Source organism: Solanum lycopersicum, chromosome 9 (genome assembly GCF_036512215.1).
Source record: "Solanum lycopersicum chromosome 9, SLM_r2.1".
Taxonomy (NCBI): Eukaryota; Viridiplantae; Streptophyta; class Magnoliopsida; order Solanales; family Solanaceae; genus Solanum; species Solanum lycopersicum.
In genome coordinates this window covers 37,053,206-37,074,998 of record NC_090808.1, presented here as the reverse complement: position 1 = coordinate 37,074,998, position 21,793 = coordinate 37,053,206, and the positions used below count along the sequence as shown (strand labels likewise).

Genomic DNA, 21,793 nt, shown 5'->3' with positions numbered 1-21,793 from the left:
GTACCCGTGTTTTGTACTGACCCCTACTTTTATGTTCTCTTCTTGTTTATTTGTGGAGTGCAGCAAACGTGCCATCGTCTTCAACTCAACAGTAATTCAAGCCTGTCTTACTACATCGGAAATTCAGGGTGAGATAATGCTTCTAGCTTGGACTGGATCTTCTTCTTCAAGTCTTGATGCCTTGAACTTCCGGCAGGGACTAGCTTCTTATGTATTTTTAGCTTTTAGAATACTCTTAGTTTAGTCATTTGATCGTAGATGTTCTTGTGATGATGACTTCCAGATCTTGGGGAATAATAGATGTCGAATTTTAGAAGTTAATGAATTGGTCTTTATTTAATGAGTTTAAGTCTTCCGCATTACTTTCTGTTGATATTATATTGAAATGTTAAGGTTAGATTGGTTGGTTCGCTCACATAGGAGGGTAAGTGTGGGTGCCAGTCGCAACCCGGTTTGGGTCATGACAAACTTGGTATCAGAGCATTAGGTTCGTTGGTCTCATCACACAAGAACGAGTCTAGTAGAGTCTTAAGGAACAGTAGGGGGACGCCTTTACTTTTCCTTGAGAGGCTATAAGACTTTAGGAAAATTCCATTCTTTCTATCTTATTTCGTGCTATTACTTGAGTCCAATTGGTATCTAGGTGATACAAATTGGTATCTGATCATCTTCACTCTATTTCGCAGATGGTTAGAACTAGAGCAACGACTACGCCAACACCAACACCAGCACCAGCGGGACAGGGTGCGTCTGAGCCAGCCAGTGGGGCTGTAGCTCGAGGAAGAGCAGCGGCAAGAGGCCGTGGTAGAGGTCGTGGGAGGACGTCCTCTAGGGGAAGAGGACGAGCACCTAGCCCATCTGATACTACGGCAGTGACTCCTCCACCGACTGAGGAAGTAATAAGAGAAGGGGAGGATGGGGAAAATGAACAAGTGCAGAATGAGGGATTGCCACCCCAACCTACCCTAGAGATGATCAATCAGGTTCTCGCCTATCTCAGTGGGTTGTCTGATCAAGGTCAGGCACCTCCAGTGTTTTCTGCACCAACACCTCTGGTTTCAGAGGTACAACATGCAGCCACTATGGCTCCTCGTATGGATGCCTCATTAGATATAGGCACGTTTCCATGTCTGACTACTGGGCCTATAATGACAAATGATCAGCATGAACTTTTCAGTAAGTTCTTCAAATTGAAACCTCCAGTCTTCAAGGGTATTGAATCTGAGGATGCTTACGATTTTCTGGTTGACTATCATGAGCTACTACACAAGATGGGTATTGTAGAACGGTTTGGTATTGAGTTCGTGAGTTATCAGTTTTAAGGGAATGCCAAAATGTGGTGGCGGTCACATGTTGAGTGTCAACCAACAGAAGCACCACCTATGACTTGGGCGTCATTCTCTAGCTTGTTTATGGAGAAGTATATCCCTCGGACATTGAGAGATAGGAAAAGGGATGAGTTCTTGAGCCTAGAGCAAGGTAGGATGTCGGTCAATGCATATGAGGCTAAGTTTCGTGCACTATCCAGATATGCCACCCAACTTTGTTTCAGTCCACAAGAGCGGATTCGTCGTTTTGTGAAGGGGTTGAGGTCAGAGTTGCGGATTTCAGCCTAACAGGTAGCGGCTACGGTAAAATCCTTCCAAGAAGTGTTAGATTTTGTGGTAGAGGTGGAAGGAGTGAAGCCAGATGAATTCACCATGGCATCGACATCAAAGAGATTTTGAAAGGGAGGTGAGTTTAATGGTTCTTACTCTAGAGGACAGGGTTCCGGAGGTTACTCAGTTCGACCAATTCAGTCTTCGCTACAGACTGTAGTTGGGGGTCCACCTCATACCGGTCAACACTTCTCTGAGAGGCCTATGCTTGACTCTAGAGAGTGTTATGGATGTGGGGAGACTTGACATATTAGGAGGAATTGTCCCAAACAGAGTTATAGACCCCCAATGGCTAGAGGTAGAGGTGGTCATGGTAGAGGCCGTTATTCTGGAGGACGTGGTGGTCGAGGTAATGGTGGTCACCAAAATGGTCGAGGTGATGGGCAAACTAGAGCCACTACATCACAACATGGTAGGGGCAATGGACAGACAAACGATAGGGCCCATTGTTACGCTTTCCCTGGGCGGACTGAAGCGGAGGCATCTGATGCTGTCATCACAGGTAATCTTCTGGTTTGTGATTGCATGGCTTCCTTATTGTTTGATCCTGGATCCACATTTTCTTATGTATGTTCCTCATTTGCTAATGGTCTAAACTTACATTGTGAATTACTTGATATGTCTATTCGTGTTTCTACTCCGGTGGGTGAGTCTGTGGTAGTTGAAAAGGTATATAGGTCTTGTTTGGTGAACTTTGAGGGGAGCAACACTTATGTAGATTTGGTTATCTAAGAAATGGCTGATTTTGATGTAATTCTGGGTATGACTTGGCTTTCTCCGCAATTTGTGATCTTGTGTTGTAATGCTAAAACGGTGACGTTAGCCAAGCCTGGGACAGATCCGTTAGTGTGGGAGGGTGACTACACTTCCAATCCGGTGCGTATCATCTCCTTTCTTCGTGCTAAGAAAATAGTTAGTAAAGGGTGTTTAGCTTTCTTGGCACATCTCAAGGATGAAACTACCCAAGTACCTTCGATTGAGTCGGTTTCGGTGGTCCGTGAGTTTCTGGATGTGTTCCCTGCAGATCTTTCTGGTATGCCACCAGATAGGGATATTGATTTCTGTATTGACCTTGAACCGGGTACTCGCCCCATTTCGATACCCCCTTATAGAATGGCTCCCGCGGAGTTAAGAGAGTTAAAAGCCCAACTTCAAGAGTTGTTAAACAAAGGCTTTATTAGACCAAGTGCATCCCCTTGGGGTGCTCCGTTTTTGTTTGTGAAAAAGAAGGATGGGAGTTTTCGGATGTGCATAGACTACCGGCAGTTGAACAAGGTAACCATAAAGAACAAGTACCCTCTTCCCCGCATTGATGACTTGTTCGATCAGTTACAAGGTGCTTGTGTCTTCTCTAAGATTGACTTGAGATCCGGTTATCATCAATTGAAAATACGGGCAACGGATGTGCCAAAGACTGCTTTTCGAACGAGGTATGGGCATTACGAATTTGTAGTGATGTCTTTTGGTCTTACGAATGCCCCTGCTGCGTGCATGAGCTTGATGAACGGGATTTTTAAGCCATATTTGGACCTCTTCGTGATCGTATTTATTGATGATATACTGATATACTCAAAGAGCAAGAAGGAACATGAGGAGCATTTGAGAATGGTGTTAGAGTTGCTGAGGAAGAAGAAACTTTATGCCAAATTCTCCAAGTGTGAGTTTTGGCTAGATTCAGTGTCCTTCTTGGGACACGTGGTCTCTAAGGAGGGAGTGATGGTGGATCCATCTAAGATTGAGACAGTAAAGAATTTTCTAAGACCTACTAATGTGTCAGAAATATGGAGCTTTGTTAGGTTAGCTAGCTACTACCGCCGATTTGTCAAGGGATTCTCTGCTATTGCTTCCCAACTGACGAACTTGACTAAGCAAAATGTTCCATTAGTATGGTCGGATGAGTGTGAAGAAAGCTTTCAGAAGCTCAAGACTTTGTTGACTACCGCACCCATTCTTACCTTGCTAGTGGAAGGTAAGAATTTCATTGTCTATTGTGATGCATTCTATTCGGGTTTGGGTGCAGTGCTAATGCAAGAGAAGAATGTGATTGCTTATGCTTCAAAACAATTAAAAGCGCATGAACGTAACTATCTAACTCATGATTTGGAATTGGCCGCGGTAGTGTTTGCATTAAAGCAATGGAGACACTATTTATATGGGGTTAAGTATGAGGTCTACATGGATTATCGTAGCCTTCAGTATGTCTTTACTCAGAAAGATTTGAACTTAAGACAGAGGAGATGGATGGAGTTACTAAAGGACTACGATATCACTATCTTGTATCATCCGGGAAAAGCGAATGTTGTGGCAGATGCTTTAAGTAGAAAAGCGGGAAGCATGGGAAGTCTAGCTCACTTTGAAGTTTCTAGACGTCCATTGGCTAGAGAAGTTCAGATTCTGGCTAACGACCTTATGAGATTAGAAGTAAATGAGAAGGGAGGATTGTTGGCTTCTGTGGAGGCAAGATCTTCCTTTCTTGACAAGATTAAGGGAAGACAGTCTGATGATGAGAAACTGCGCCAGAATTCAAGATAAGGTATTGCGAGGAGAGGCTAAGGAAGCACAAATCGATGAGGAAGGTGTTCTGAGGATCAAGGGAAGGGTATGTGTACCCCGCGTCGATGATTTGATCAACACTATGCTGACAGAGGCTCAAAGTTCAAGGTATTCTATACATCCGGGTGCAACAAAGATGTATCGTGACCTAACGCAACACTTTTGGTGGAGTAGAATGAAGCGTGATATTGTTGACTTTATTGCCAAGTGTCCAAACTGTCAACAAGTAAAGTACGAACACCAAAGACCCGAAGGAACACTTCAGAGAATGCCCATTCCGGAATGGAAGTGGGAAAGAATTGTAATGGACTTTGTGGTTGGTCTTCCAAGGACAATGGGTAAGTATGACTCTATTTGGGTGATTGTTGATAGGTTAACTAAGTCAGCTCATTTTATTCCGGTTAAGGTGACTTACAATGCCGAGAAGTTAGCCAAGATCTATATCTCAGAAATCGTTCGATTGCATGGGGTTCCACTATCCATCATATCAGATAGAGGTACACAATTTACTTCTATGTTTTGGAAAACATTACATGCGGAATTGGGTACTAGGTTGGACCTTAGTACTGCGTTCCATCCTCATACCGATGGTCAGTCTGAGCGAACGATTCAAGTGTTGGAGGATATGCTTCGTGCATGTGTGATAGAATTTGGTGGTCAGTGGGATAGCTTCTTACCCTTAGCAGAATTTTCATACAATAATAGATATCACTCGAGCATTGATATGGCTCCATTTGAAGCATTGTATGGTAGGAGATGTAGGTCCCCCATTCGTTGGTTTGATGCGTTCGAGGTTAGACCTTGGGGTACTGATCTTCTGAGAGATTCAATGGAGAAGGTGAAATCTATTCAAGAAAAGCTTCTAGCGGCTCAAAGTAGACAGAAGGAGTATGCAGATCGGAAGATTAGAGACTTGGAGTTTAGGGAGGGTGAACAAGTCTTGCTGAAGGTTTCGCCCATGAAACGGGTGATGCGGTTTGGTAAAAGGTATAAGCTATGTCCAAGATACATTGGTCCCTTTGAAGTACTTAAGCGAGTAGGGGAGGTGGCTTATGAGTTAGCCTTGCCTCCAGGGCTGTCCGGAGTGCATCCGGTATTCCATGTGTCGATGTTGAAAAGATACCATGGGGATTTAAATTACATTATCCGTTGGGATTCAGTTTTGCTTGATGAGAATTTGTCTTATGAGAAGGAACCTGTTGCCATTCTAGATAGAGAAATTCGCATGTTGAGATCAAGGGAGATTGCATCCGTCAAAGTTCAATGGAAAAATCGACCCGTTGAAGAAGCCACATGGGAGAAGGAGGTGGATATGCGAGAAAAATACCCATATCTGTTTACAGATTCAGGTACTCCTTTTCGCCCTTGTTTTCCTTCTTGTGATCGTTCGGGGATGAAAGATGGGTAAATTGGTATCTATTGTAAAGACCTGTTTAGTCGTTTTGAGCAGCAGATTTTATTTCTGCAAAAACAGGCTGAGGCGACGGACCCCACGACAGACCGTCATGGGCACGACGGACCGTCGCAGGGTCTCGTTTCAAAACACTTAGAAAAACTAAAAATTGGGTACTGAAATCGACTCTCTGAACTTCGTAACGGAATGGCAGGACGGACCGTCACAGGTGTGACGGACCGTCACAGATTCTTTAGAGAAATTGAGTCTCTGAACTATGTGACAGGCAGCAGGACGGACCGTCGCAGGTGCGATGGGCCGTCACAGACTGCGAAATCCCAGTCTGGGTCGGATTTCTTGATACGTTTTAAGGGACGTTTTTGACTATTCTTGCCTTAATTATTAAGTTAGTGGGTTAATGTTAATAAGTCTAATTACTTGGGGGTTAAAAGAGGTAACCTTACGTTAATTAGTGAGGCATTATTGCCATCTTTTATTCTTGATTATATGTTAATTAGGGTAAAAGAAAGAGGGTTTGAATAAGAAAAATAGAAAGAACAAAGAGAAAACATAAAAAGAAAGAGAAAAGAAGAGGATAACATGGATTTTGAGAAGATAACTTGTTGATCGCAATTCTTCGGTGGAGGTAGGTTATGGTTTTCATGCTTTCATAGTAAAGTCTTAATAGAGAATGATATGTATTGGTAGTATTGTAAACCCTACTATGTGCTTAATTGTATGCATACATGAACGTGATTATATAATTGTGATTATATTAAGCATGATGAAGTTATTGAATCCCAAATCTTGCAAAATCTTAATCTCTTTGTTAATAATGAGGACTTGGTATAAAAGAAGGCGTGATGAACTAAAATAATGGGATTGATTATACCTTGGTAAGAAAGAAGGCTTGATGAATTGATGGAAGGAGATTAGGGGATCGGGTGTCACGAACCGACACGTAGAATTAGTGGATCGGGTGTCACGAACCGACACGTAGAATTAGGGGATAGGTGTCACGAACCGCCACATAGTATTAGGGGATCGGGTGTCACGAACCGACACGTAGAATAAGGGAATCGGGTGTCACGAACCGACACGTAGTATTAGGGGATCGGGTGTCACGAACCGACACGTAGTATTAGGGGATCGGGTGTCACGAACCGACACGTAGTGTTAGGGGATCGGGTGTCACGAACCGACACGTAGATTTAGGGGATCGGGTATCACGAACCGACACATAGATTTAGGGGATCGGAGTGTCACGTACCGACACAAGAGGATTAATGAATATTGAGGGAGCGGAGTGTCACGTACCGACACAAGAGAAATAAAGATAATGAATCTTGAAAGATGTCAATATACTCAATCTAATGAACATGATTCCCAAATGAGTATGGTATCGAGGCTTGAGTCCTCATGTGTGAACTTGACGGTAATTGTTAATGATATAATATTTGTTGTTGCTACGTGTTGAGTATCGTAGTTAATTTTATGATATTACCCGGTATATATTGATTTCTATTTTGAGTTGGCCGATGATATCTACTCAGTACCCGTATTTTGTACTGACCCCTACTTTTATGTTCTCTTCTTGTTTATTTGTGGAGTGCAGCAAACGTGCTATCGTCTTCAACTCAACAGTAATTCAAGCCAGTCTTACTACATCGGAAATTCAGGGTGAGCTAATGCTTCTAGCTTGGACTGGATCTTCTTCTTCAAGTCTTGATGCCTTGAACTTCCGGCATGGACTAGCTTCTTATATATTTTTAGCTTTTAGAATACTCTTAGTTTAGTCATTTGATCGTAGATGTTCTTGTGATGATGACTTCCAGATCTTGGGGAATAATAGATGTCGAAGTTTAGAAGTTAATGATTTGGTCTTTATTTAATGAGTTTAAGTCTTCCGCATTACTTTCTGTTGATATTATATTGAAATGTTAAGATTGGTTGGTTCGCTCACATAGGAGGGTAAGTGTGGGTGCCAGTCGCAACCCTGTTTTGGTCATGACAGTAATTAATGATAAAAACAAATATGTAGTTTGCTGTCATATCAGGCTCGCTGATAATTTTAGTTAGTCGCAGCCTTTTTCTTGGCTACATGCACTTTTCAAACATATTTTACACTTCAACCTGAAAAGATCAACACACAATTAATTTAATAAAAAAAGCAAATAAAAAATTGTGTTGCCTCCCAAGAAGCGCCTTAGTTAAAGTTGTGGCACGACGCAAGTCCTCACTCAAACTTCATTCTTGGGGCTGACATAGTTTCACTAGGAAACCTCCTTATTGTTTTGAGTTTAAATGAGACGAAATCTAACCTATCTGGGTCTCGAACGGCTTCATGGACATAGTGATTAACAATGTTTTATAGATACTTCATCAGATACTAAGAGTAAACTATCGTTAGTTAGTAATGTAACCTAGCTAAGTGAGTTGGGATCATTCTCATAGAATGTTGTACATATTTGAGAATAAATAGCCTCGTGAGAATATTCTCAAGTCAATTATAGGTAAAAAACATATTCGCATAAACGCATTATTAAAGATTAGGGTGACACAAATGTCAAATAGCCTGGGGAGGGGGGTAATTGTAATTGTCAACTACAACAACAAATAACACGAAAGTAACCAGTATAGAGATAGTTCCTGGGATGTATTTGATTATGGGCTAAGGTAGAGAAATCGGTGGTTGCAATCAATTGGGAATAGTTTTATATCAATGAATATGCTAAATTTTTCTCACATCCGGGGTGCACCCCCTAGAAGTAACAGGTGTCGTTGTCCTTGAAGAGAACTAAGACTAACCTCTTAGAAATGTTCACTACATTTAATAGGTCGAATTAGGGGAAAATTTAAAACTTTTTATCTACTTCTACATTGAGGTTTAATTAGACCTCTCTCTTACACATAATATATTTAGCGAGTATATATCACTAGAAACTCAAAGTGGCCATATATAGTTCAAAATAACATTTTTGGTATGTCTTCACCTCTCACCCTAAGTTGGTGATATCCCGACCTCAAGTAAATCTTAGAAAAGTAGCTTTCCCCTTGGAGTTGATCAAACAATTCATCAATCTGAGGGAGAGGATACTTGTTCTTGATAGTGAGTTTATTGAGTTGGCGATAATAAATGCACATTCTAAGTGACCCATCCTTCTTTTAACAAACAATACCGGAACACCCTATGCACAAATACTAGGTCTAATTAAGTATTTATCTAGTAAGTCTTTGAGTTGAGCCTTCAACTCTTTCTATTCAGCTGGAGCCATCTAATAAGGATGAATAGAAATGGGGTTGGTATCCGGTAGCAAGTCAATACTAAAATCAATTTCCCCTTACGAAGGAATTCCGGTAAGATCATTAGGGAAGACCTCCGAAAATTCCCTCACTACGAGGACCGACTCAACTGGAGGAACTTCGGAGTCTAAATCTTTGACTCTCACAATATGATATTCAAACCCTTTAGAGATAATTAATGGAATCAATGTAATCACACAAACAATCCATTCCAAAAATGACATCAAAATAAACCATATATAGTTCTACTTGTTCAACATAAGTAACTCAATTTGATAGCATTATAGGAAAATTTCTATATACCCTCTTACCCACAACCGAATCACCTTCCGGGATAGTTACCATAAATGGTTTATTTAGGACATCGGGCAAAATGTTAAACATACTATCTATAAAGGGAGTAACAAAAGATAATGTAGCACCCATATCAAGTAAAGAATAAACATCAATAGAGAACCCTAGTAAAATACCGGTTACCACATCGGGAGAACTCTCTTATTCAACCCTTGATTGGAGAGCATAAAAGTAATTCTTCTTTGGACCATCAACATTCGAACTACTTACTAGAGCTTTCCCACTTCCTTTGTCTTTCCCTTTAAAATTAGGGAAATCCCTAATCTTCTGACCATTCTTTCAACAACCAAAGAAATTACATGTTCACACTAAGAATTCGCCCACATGACCCTATCATAACTAGTTTTTCGGAACTTTGAAGGAACTTGATTAGAAAATATCTTTTTGGACATAGGTTTGTCTTGGATATAAAGCCTACCCTTTTGAAGAACCACTATCAAATTACTTTTCCCTATTGTCATCTCTACTCTTCCTTTTAATTCTTGCCTCCTCGACTTGTTGAGAATGAACCACAAGACAAAAAATATTCATATTATCAGGTATCATAGCCGAATGATATTCTTCTTTCAAGTAATCGGAGACTCTCGTCAAAAAGCGAATCATCTTATCCCTCTGGTCGAAAACCAAAGAAGGAGCATATTTTAACAACTTAGTAAATTTTGAAGAGTAGTCAAACACACTCATACGTTATTGACGAAGGTTGATGTATTCTTCCACCTTCGCTTCCATATTTTCTATTGAAAAGTACCTATATAGAAAAGCCTTCTTGAAATCTCCCATGTTACCGAACACCCCTCAAAGGCCTATTATATCCCCATTGGATGTACCAAGTTTGGGCCACATCCTTGAGTTGATAGGTGGCTAACTCGACTTCTGCACTATTATTCAACCCCATAGCATAGAGGATTTTTTAGACTTAATAAATGAACTTTTGGGGGTCTTCCTCTTCTTTTGACCAATATAAAGTGGGGGGATTCATCCTTGGCCATGGAGCTAACATGTTTGTTTTCATAGGGTACCACATCACGGTTAATAGTGGACGTCATGGTTTGACCTTGAGTAGTGATGGCTTGTGCTTGAGTTGTAATGGATTGGGCCATTTATAGAAAGTCTTCCATTATGTCCCCATCTGACAAGGCCTGAGGAATTGTCATGGCTTGATCCGTATTACCAACTTCTTCAAGAGGAGGATCTTGATTACCATGGGGAGGAACTCCCGCATTAGTAATCTCTTCATCAAGTGTTTGGGCAGTTATATTTTGAGTATTCGTACCCATAAACACAATACAAGATTTAGGTGAAAGCAGTTATAAAGTAGACTCTAGAGTCATGACATTGGATTTCTAAGAAAATTCATGTTGTGATACCATGTTTGTCACATCAAGGGAGCACCCCTAAGAAGTAACTAGTGTCGTCGTTTTCGAAGAGGAATAAGACTAACCTCGTAACATTCGTTATTACATTTCATTGGTAAAATTAGTGGAAAATTTAAAACTTTTTAACTACTTCTACATTGAGGTTTACTTAGACCTCTCGCTTACACATAATATATTTAGCGAGTATACATAAACTTCTTATATAAGAAGATTACATAGTTTTCTACTTTTATTTCACATACACAGTATAGGAATATAGATTCATAAGAATTATACAATACATCTCATATTAAACCATCCATATCAAATACAACATATTGGGTTCAGCCCATACTTCATTATAATAAAGGCCTGATATAGGCAGATAAAAAGTGAATAAAAAAAGAGAATGAACTAAATTGTCTTTAAGACTACACAATATCGACTACAAAGATACTGGAGTTGTCCTAGGAAATTGAAGACCTATCAAACACTTGGGAATTATCCAAGTAGTCTTTAAAGCCCTTCTATAAGCTAAATAGACTGATCCTACATATGTAGTAAACACAAAAGATGGGTTAGTACACACTTGCACTAAGTAAGAGTATATGAATATAACACAATTGAAATCATGCTAAAAGGAATATTTGTTCAAAACCATGCTAAGGTACTTTGAAAATCCTTATTCACAATCATGAACCCATGTAGAAAAACAATTTGAAAATTATTAAATCCAACCCATGTACAACACAAGACAAACCTCAATAAGTAATAGTCAAGTCAACAAGTATAAATTCTATGACCTTATCACATAAGAAGGACCCAAACTCATAACCCACCCTTTATCTTACAAGTTAAATGACCAAGCAAAGCCCATAACCTTAATTAATCAACTAAACCAAACAAAGGATCACAAGTAAGGTCTAACTCTACATAACATAGAATCAATAGTAATCATCATCATATTTAGCAATGTAGACCAAATACATATTCATAATTTAAACAAAAATTATTTAGGATCATCAACATGCAAAGTAAGCATACACATACAATTCACTTTATAAGATCATAAGAACATAATAACAACCTTCTAGGACTTCCCTCAAAGCCAACTAATGCATTGCCTAGGTAGATTTCCATACCCCTACCTAAACTAAGCAAAACCCTTAAGTTATCCATGTAAGTTTTCACATCATTAATTAATTTTACTTTCGGTAAACCTTGCCTTAACCGACACAGACCATAAAAGCAAAGTGTTGAATTCGTTGTTACAAAACCTTACACCGAAAGAAGGTGGTCTACCAGTCAAAGTAGAACCAAATATATACCTAGCATCTAAGGTGGATCCACTAGATAGTATTCCTATGGTGGAAAAATAGTTCAAGAACTAGAAGATATGTATTGAAACCTATACATGCCTATTGGATATTGGAGCCCTTATCTTATGAGAATCCATAGAGTGTATTTCTCTATAACACCTTGAAAATAAAAACTCAATGTAGAGCCCAACCTAGGGGTCATAAAGTCTAAACACAGGTTTAAAAACCAAAAAGTCCAAAAACATCTGGGAAGTTGGATCAAAGGGATGTAGAGTGGCTTAGCCTTTTGACTAACTATTTTAGGAGAAGGAAATGGAAGAAATTGGTTGAAAAGTAGCTAATGGGTTTTTCAATTGTTTCATGATTGAAACGTTTGGGTACGCCTCCCCAGGGACCAACAAAGGGCCCTTGAAGAGGACCACTGCAGTTTGATGCAGCACTACCTGACAGTGTGCATTAACGGGATAAACAATGGTCTGTGTGGCTTGATGGTGCGTCAAGGTCACCGTCATCCCACACTTAGAAAGATTCGTGAAGGCTCTTGCTTACCTAGCTACTGTTACACGCGACGGAAGAGGGTTGACAAGGTGTCAGTGGCTCGACGGGGCATCAAAGCTACCGTCATCCCGCATTTAGAGAAGCTTGGCGGAATCCCTCGCTTTCAAAGTCTCTGACATAGATGATAGAGTGCACGATGAAGGGGGTTTGTCCGTCGACTCACCAATGGACCGTAGATCGGGGTTTCGTCGGTGAGGGTCGAGTTTCACAGCTAAATTTTAAATGATTTCATTAAATTAATTAAGTGGTTTAAAAGCTAGTTAGGGATTAAAGGGAGATTAATTAAGTTAATTAAGCCCCACTATAAATACCCTTAACACTCATTAACCTAAAGACAACTCTCAAAATAAACTATGTTCCTTCTTTTTTATTTCTCTCTCTACATGAACTCACCAATGAAGGCTAGAAAGAACTAGGGTTTTGAGGCTGTAAAAAAGGGTGGATTATTCATCAAATTGTTGAGAAACATTAAGGTATGGGTTATATTAAACGGTAAGATTCTTTCCTCAAAGGGATCATTCAAATTATATTTATAAAAGATGAGTTTTCTTATGGATTTCATTGAATTACAAAATTGATGTGATGGATTGAGTTGTTAATGAACTAATAGGGTTATATTTAGTATATTAACATGTAATCCAACTTGTTAAAGTAATTATTGATGATTTTGTCTAAATTAAAGATTATGATCCTCTATCCCTAATCATAGGTAGTGATCTTGACCTATATTGTATGGTGATCATTCAATTGAGTTGGTTGTTGATTATATTGCTTTCTTATGGTGCTATTATGATAAATGTTAGATGAATTATAGGCCTATTATTCTAGTTCATGAGATGTGATTTAGGTTATGAATTATAATGTGAAATTAGTGTATGTACCTTGTCTCAAGTTGTGATCTAAAGATGAGTTGTGTTATAGAAATGGAATTGACCTTATTATTTTATTGGTTATCATTATAGAAAAATGTTACTCCCCAAATTGGGTTGAGTTAGGTGTTGATGGTAAGACCTTGATGATAGACTATGAGGAAGGTTTGGTAAGTCATATAATATCTATCTTTACTTCCAATTGTGATTAATTCTTGTTAAGTCATGATATTACATTTGGAGTATGCCTTGTACTAGGACTATAGGCTGGTATGACGTTTAATTGAAATGTCTTGGATATATAGTTAGTTTGTTTATGGTGTATGTTGGATAGTCAAAACTATCAATGTGCGTTAATATGTTATAAAATGCTAAAGTGATAACCTCACTTATATGAATTGTGATGAAAGGACTTATACTCATACAATTCTTATTGAGCTATTGATGATGATAATTATACAAGGGGTAGACCCTATGGATTAAATTAAGTTATGATTGACAATTAAAGCTTTCAAGACATTTCAATAGACGGATATAGCTTAGCAGCGACTGAACTTGACAATGGGAGGTGATGGCTTTCGATAGAGGAAGTTTTACCCTATAGGTCTTTAAGTGATATTGACTCCCATTTGATGGATACGTATACAATGATTCCTATGATGTGAGGACACAATAACAAAATTGTATGTAGAGGGAATATCTATCTCTTAGTTCCTTAAACTATGTTGCCACCATAGTATACTAGCTAGTGGATCCCACGAGAAAGCTATGTTTATATTAGGCTTCACCTTGGCCGGTAGACCACTTTCCATTGGTGTAAGGTCTTATGATACCGGATTCAACATTTAGCTCATGTGGTCTATGTCGGTTAAAGTGAGTGTAACCTAAACCAAAATAAAATAATGAAGTAAAGACTAACTAAAGTGACTTGAGGGGATTTACTTAGCTTAGGTAGGGGTATGGGACTCTACCTATTCCTTGCACTAGTTTGCCTCGATGAGAGATTTGGGAAGTTAATGTTTTATATATGGATGGTGCTAAATGAAAATGTTTTTATATGATGATTATAAAGGTTATGAACATGCAAATTCACTTAATTACTAAATATATGAATTTATGAATAAATGAGGTTATATTGTGTGAAGTATGATACTAATTATAGTTCTAGCTGACTCTATCAAAATTTATGATTTGTTTCCGTAATTTTATATTTATGTGATAACTCTTATTCATGCTTTGGATGATGTTACTTGGTGATAAAGTTTATGATATTATGAATTCAAGCATGATGATATACATTTGACTTCCTTAACTATTCGTTGTGCAAAAGTTTTTAAATGGGTAAATTGCCATGATTTAACTACATGTTCCTTTTTTTTACATGTTTTGGTGTTACATGTGCATATGGTCTCATACTTAGTACATGTGGAGTACTAACCTCATTTTCTTCCTTTTTCCCCCAAATATTTTAGGTTCTGGTCGTTGAAGAAGTTATTGAGGCGTCATTGTTGAAGGCTTGGATTCTTCCTTTCATCCAAGTAGGGTAGGTCCTCAACACTCGAGCGCAATGCCATCCTCTAACTTTGAATTATTGTTATGAGTTTATTGACTCTATCATCCCTTTCAATGTTATTTGAATATTTTACTTTTGTACGACCTATATATAGTCTTGTTGAATTGATGTAAGGGCTATGCCCACATTGTTATATTCGTATAGATGGTATGAGATGAGACAGTCATCGAGACTTTATTCCATATTCTTACATATGTATGTATAATAAAAGTAGAAGGCTATGTAACCTTACTATTGTCTGGACCTGGTAAGTTTCCCCGTGTTGAGTCAAATTAAGCCGCAGGCTCCACTCCTGGTGGTGCCCTTCCGTCAATTCCTTTAAGTTTCAGCCTTGCGACCATACTCCCCCCGGAACCCAAAAACTTTGATTTCTCATAAGGTGCCGGCGGAGTACTAAAAGCAACATCCGCCGATCCCTGGTCGGCATCGTTTATGGTTGAGACTAGGACGGTGTCTGATCGTCTTCGAGCCCCCAACTTTCGTTCTACTCATCGGGGCCTGGCACTTGCCCCGACGGCCGGGTGTAGGTCGCGCGCTTAAGCGCCATCCATTTTCGGGGCTAGTTGATTCGGCAGGTGAGTTGTTACACACTCCTTAGCGGATTTCAACTTCCATGACCACCGTCCTGCTGTCTTAATCGACCAACAACGTTTCCGCCTAACGTGGCTCTTTCGCATCATTTTCGTTACTTTTACGGTTCGTATGATATTGAAACATCTTTTGTTTGTGCAAATATGCATCTTATCATTAATTTGACATGTTGAGAAGTGTTTTCGAGCATTTCCATATTTTTCCAACTTTTAATCATTATTTTATAATTTATTTTTACGCTTTTTTGATTTTTACGTCTCTTTTTAAAAATTAAAATTTATTAAATTTTATATATTAAGGTTACCATATTTATTTGTGAATTTTCGGAGTTGATTTCATATTTTTTCGATATTTTCCCTATTTTTTATTAATTTATTACTAATTTTTCAGAATTTTTGAAAAAAATAAAAATTAAAAAAATTGTTGAAAAATATTTTTTTATACATATTAAAGTTAATTATGAAGGCTGATGTGTGTTTGTACCTTAGACCGCGCATATTTGGGACGGCATTCGGTCCTCCGGATTTTCAAGGGCAGCCGGGAGCGCACCGGACACCACGCGACGTGCGGTTCTCTTCCAGCCGCTGGACCCTACCTCCGGCTGAGCCGATTCCAGGGTGGGCAGGCTGTTAAACAGAAAAGATAACTCTTCCCGAGGCTCCCGCCGACGTCTCCGGACTTCCTAATATGATGGGTTTATGTATACTCGATATGAATATATATTATGTGTATGTAAAGGTCTACGTAAACCTCCAAGTAGAGAAAATAAATGTTTTAAATTTTTTCTCATTTTTAAACCCATGAATGTAATAACATAAAACTAAGAAGCTAGTCTTAGACGTTAAGAAGGATGACGACACCGGTTACGTCTAGAGGGCAAACCCGTATGTGACACCCTCATAGGGGAATCAACACCTCAACTGATACTATAGGGTGAATCTTCTTCCACGGGAAGCCAACACCTCTCATTGTCAAGTTCGCTTTCTGCTAATCTAAGTCCCATTTTGAATTGTCTTTCTTCAACAATCATAGATTATTTTAGGTCATTGGAGAATAGATCTTTTTATACTCATAGTCATTAGCTCAATAGGAATTTCATTAGAACATACTTTCAATACAACCCTAACATGTGAGATTACACAATAAATCTAATTGCATCAAAGTAAAGCACACATATACTTCATAAAAACCTTATATCATTATATCTTAAGCATAATCTCACAATCACATAATCAAGATATTTAAATTCAACATCATACCAATGCCTACTTAGGTTAATCACAAGACATGCTTCAGTTGAACTACATCATCACTCACAAGTCATCATAAATGAAGTAAAGGTTAGGATTATAAAGACTTACCCAATATCCTTCAAAAGCCATAATCATGGTCTTACCATCAACCAACTAATTTCAACCAATAATAGGTATAGTAGCATCATTCAATAGTAAATAATACGATAACTTCATCATACAAAAGTAGCTTTCCCCTTGGAAATAATCAATGCACATTCTAAGGGACCCATCCTTCTTCTTCAGAAACAATACCGAAGAACCCCATGGAGAAATACTAGGTATAATAAAGCCTTTATCTAGTATGTCTTTGAGTTGAGTATCAACTCTTTCAATTCGGATAGAGCCATTTGATAAGGAGGAACTGAAATGAGGTTGGTATAGGGTTGCAAGTTAACACAAACATCAATTTTTTGTTAGGGAGGAATTCCGGGAAGATAATTAGGGAAGACCACCGAAAATTCTTTCACTATCGGGACCGACTCAATTAGAGGATCTTCCTAGTCTAAATATTTGACTCTCACAATATGGTATAAACACCCTTTAGAGATCATTTTACAAGGTTTGAGACAAGAAATGATATGACCTCTAGGAATAGTATTCCCCCCTTCTAATCTAAAACGGTTTGATTTGGAAAATTTTACTTGACAATTCTTTTTCTAATATCAATGGAAGCAAAGAAATCATGCAAAAAAATTGATTCCCAAAATTACATCAAAATCAACCATATCTAGTTCTACTAGTTCAACATAAGTGACTCTATTGGACAACATTATAGGAAAATCTTAGCAATCACCGAATAACCTATAGGGGTAATTACAAGAAATGGTTGATTCAGGACATCGGGAAAAATATAAAACTTACAATCTATTATGGGAGTAACAAAAGATAATATATCACCCGGGTCAAGTAAATCATAAACATCAATGGAGAAGATTTGTAAGATACCGGTCACCACATTGGGAGAACTCTTTTGTTCACCCCTTGAACGGACAACATAAAAGTGATTCTTCTTTGGACCATCCATATTCGAGCAACTTGATTGATCTTTCCCACTTCCTTTATCTAGCCCCTTAAAACTAGGGCAATCCCTAAATTTTTTACCATTATTTCCATAACCAATGAAATTACCCATTCCAACTATGAATACACCCACATTATTTCCATAACTAAAGAAATTACCAATTACAACTAAGAATTAGCCTACATGAACCTTACCACACTTGGGACAAGTAGGTTTTTCACTAAGTGAGTTTCCACTCTTTCCCTTTTGGGTCTTAGTCTTAGGAACCCTATCATCACTAGCTTTTGGGAACATGGAAGGAACTTTATTAGAATATCGCTTTTTGAACCTAGGTTTGTCTTGGATATCAAGCCTACCCTTAGAAGAACCACTATCAAATGTCTTTGCCCTATTGACATCTCTACTCTTCATTAACCCTTGCCTCCTCCACATGTTGAGCATGAACCATGAGACGAGAAATATTCATATTATCATGTAGCATATCAGAACGACATTCTTTTTTCAAGTCAACGGACACTCTCGTCACAAAGTGGCTCATCTCATCCATCGGGTCAAAATCCAAAGAAGGAGCACATTTTGACAACTTAGAAAATTTCAAAGAGTATTAAAGCACACTCTTACCTCATTGACGAAGGTTGATGAATTATCCCCCCCGAGCTTCCATTTTTTTCATGGAAAGAACCTATCAAGAAAAGCTTTCTTGAAAATCTTCCATGTCACCGGACCACCCCTCAAAGGCCTATTATCGCTCCATTAGATGTACCAGGTCTCGTCCATACTTGAGTTTGTAGTTTGCTTACTCGGCCTTTTCACTAGTAGTCAACCTCATAGCATAGTGGATTTTGTAGACTTTATCAATGAACTGTTTGTGGTCTTCCTCCACTTTGGACACATAGAAAGTAGAGGTATTCATTCTTGTGGAATCCTTCAAACGGGAGTCCATGGTTCTAACATGTTAGTTTCCTTAGGGTACCACTTCCTACTTATCTGGGGATGTCATGAATTTAGCTTGAGTACTGATAGCTTGTGCATGAGCAATAATGACTTGGGCCATTTGGAAAAAGGCTTCCCTTATGTCCCCATCTGACAAGGCTGCATTAGCAATCTCTTCATCAAGTCTTCATGTGGCTAACCTTCGCGTATTGATACCTACATCCAAATACAAGGTTTAGGTTAAAGAACACATAAAATAGACTAGATGAACGACATTGGATTTTCAAGACGAAGAGAATTTCCTAAGCATCATATAACTTCTCATTCAAAATTGTGGTGCGCTTTACTATTTTTAATAAGAACTTACATAGATGTGGTTTAATGAGACATCAATCCTAAAGATATTCAACCTAATCTTTGATACCAAATTTTTCATATCCGGGGAGCAACCCCTAGAAGTAACCTGTTTCATCGCCCTTAAAGACAGTAAGACTCAAAAAATGACTTAGGTGAAGTATAGCTTAACATGTTTGTATTGATAGTATAAGGTCCTAAATAGATCTATTATATGTTATAGAGGAAGTGACTAAGAGGTTAGGTGCATTGGAAGTCAAACTTCAAGTGATGATTAAGTTACCTATATGTCTCAGTTGTGGTTCTATGTTTTTATATTTGATTCATGATGTTTTAAGGTCTTTAAATGATTTATTATAGAATATATAGTCAGTGTTCGAGTTTAATGGAGTTTTGACGTCAAACGTCCAAGAACTTTCATGACGTTCAAAAGTGTTGCCTTGAAATGTCCTTGTGTGTCTAAGTATGTTTCGTCGAGTTTTTTATGTTTGTTTTGGATGAAATAAGTGTCAGAGGTTCTAAACACATATACGATCATATTTGGAAACGTCCGGGAAAACATCCCAAAGGACCATCCAAGGGTCCTTTAGGAAAGACCCAAAAAGTGTTGCCAAGACTGTCGAAGGCATCCTCAAACGACAGAGGCAATTGATACGCTAAAAATATTCTTCCCTAAAGAAGTATAAGCGGTCGTATCGAGTAAAAAAAACCCAAATATTATTTTGGGGTCGATCCCACGAGGAAAATGGTGTACACATAACTTTAATCTACGATTCGTTCTATTTAGTCAAGTCCTTTCCAGAAACAAACAATTAAAGGGGGGATTTTGTGTAACAAAAGTAATTAATTAAGTCTTGGTAAACAAGTAGCTAGTTCAAATATTTGATGTTTATCAAAGGATGAGAGAAACTAGGATGTAAGTATTCCCCATTGGTTCGTAACGTAGTAACCCTAGCTATAACAAGACTTTTATAGTCTCTTTCATGCAAAGTTGTAAGTTATGTATTCCTAATTCTTTGGTCCGACAACTACTGAATTTCATCCGCACCTTGGTCCAGCTACATCTTTGTACTTTCCTAACCCTTACCTTTTACCGCATATTAAGAATCATAATATATGTATGATTAGTTATTACTTCGCACCAATCGACACTAGCTTTTTAGATAGTATATACTAAATCTACGTTGATAATTCTTTTCTTATTATCTACAAACTTTGTCCAGCAAGTAGCAACAAGGCGAGTTATAACATGTCCACTCGTTAAAAAGGCTTCTAAACGAAAGAATTATCAATCTATGCAAGAAACTATTCGAGAATTATTATATTATCTAGTTTTATTTTGTTAATTACTCATGGTTCCCACAACCCTTGTTATGGATTTAGTTACCCGCGTTAATAATTACACAATTCATATTATTAGACAAGAATTCATGTTTTGGTGCAATAAAGATTTTATTGTAACCCGAATAACCATTAAGAAAACAATACCATCCATTTCCTACAAGCCTATCTAACATCTAATCAATGAAGGTCATAGGAAAATGGTCCTTCTCAGTCCATGCATTCAATTATCGGTAATGTATACACACTCTCCATCCGGTCACCGGCTGCATTGGAACAAGCTTATATTTCTCATTAGGCACCACAGTCATTCCCCCTTTCTTGGGAACACACTAAATAGGGCATACCCAACTACTATCAGTGATCGGATATATGACTCCGGCATCCAACCACTTCATAATCTCTTTCTTCACTACCTCTTGCATAGGTGGATTTAAATATCTCTGGTTCTCATTACTTAGCTTATGATGAGGCATGAGTTGGATTTTATGTGATCAAATACCGGGAGGGATCCCAATAATATCCACAATAGTCAACCCAATAACTCTCTTGAACCTCTTCAACACTTCAAAAAAATATTCTACTTGTTGCTTATTCAAATTTGATGCAATAATTATCAGCAAAGTGTTACCTTTCCCCAAGAAAACATACCTCAGATGAGGCACTAGAGAATTAAGCTTCAATTTTGGAGCCTCCTCAATAGATGGTTTTGCAGGTGGAGACTCGCGATCCTTCATATCTAAATGGAATTTCTTTTGTTTGAACCGAACATTACCTTCATCAAGTGCCGCAACGAATGACCCATACTCTTCAATATAATAAATCTCAAAATTAATGTTCACTTCCACTAGTGACTCAACACCAACACGCTCTTCTATTTGTACCTCGGACAAACTCTCAATTTTGTAGGATATCACAGATACCGATTTGAGCTCACTATTCTGCCTCATGGACCTACAAATGTTAAAATTCTCATCATCATTGTTCAAGAGAAACTTCAAGTAAACTTTGTCCATATCAACTAAGGCACTACTGGTAGCAAAAAAAAGTCTCTGAAGAATAATAGGAACCTCAAAGTCACCTCACAATCAAGAATCACAAAATCGTCCAAAAAAATAAATGTCTCCACTTTTACTAGCACATCATGGAGTATCCCAATAGGCCCCTTCACCGATCGCTCCTCCATCAGTAGTCGCACCGCAATTGGGTCACCCAAATCAAACTTCTTGTAAGTAGAGATAGGCGTGAATTTTATGCTTTCCCCAAGTTCACACAATGCTTTAGCAAAGTGTAACAATTCGATTGTACATTGATGGAAAGTTG

General features: G+C 38.3%; 1 protein-coding gene across 1 annotated transcript in view; it reads right to left on the bottom strand.

The window, feature by feature from the left end:
- LOC138338492 (uncharacterized) overlaps window positions 1-21,793 on the bottom strand; it is a 42,876-nt gene that overhangs the window by 20,937 nt on the left and 146 nt on the right. Inside the window, exons 2-4 of the mRNA XM_069289458.1 lie at window positions 21,541-21,748; window positions 21,122-21,424; window positions 18,976-18,991 (exon numbers count right to left, since the gene is read on the bottom strand). Coding sequence (XP_069145559.1) covers window positions 18,976-18,991; window positions 21,122-21,424; window positions 21,541-21,748 — 527 coding nt within the window. The remainder of the gene's footprint in view (window positions 1-18,975; window positions 18,992-21,121; window positions 21,425-21,540; window positions 21,749-21,793) is intronic.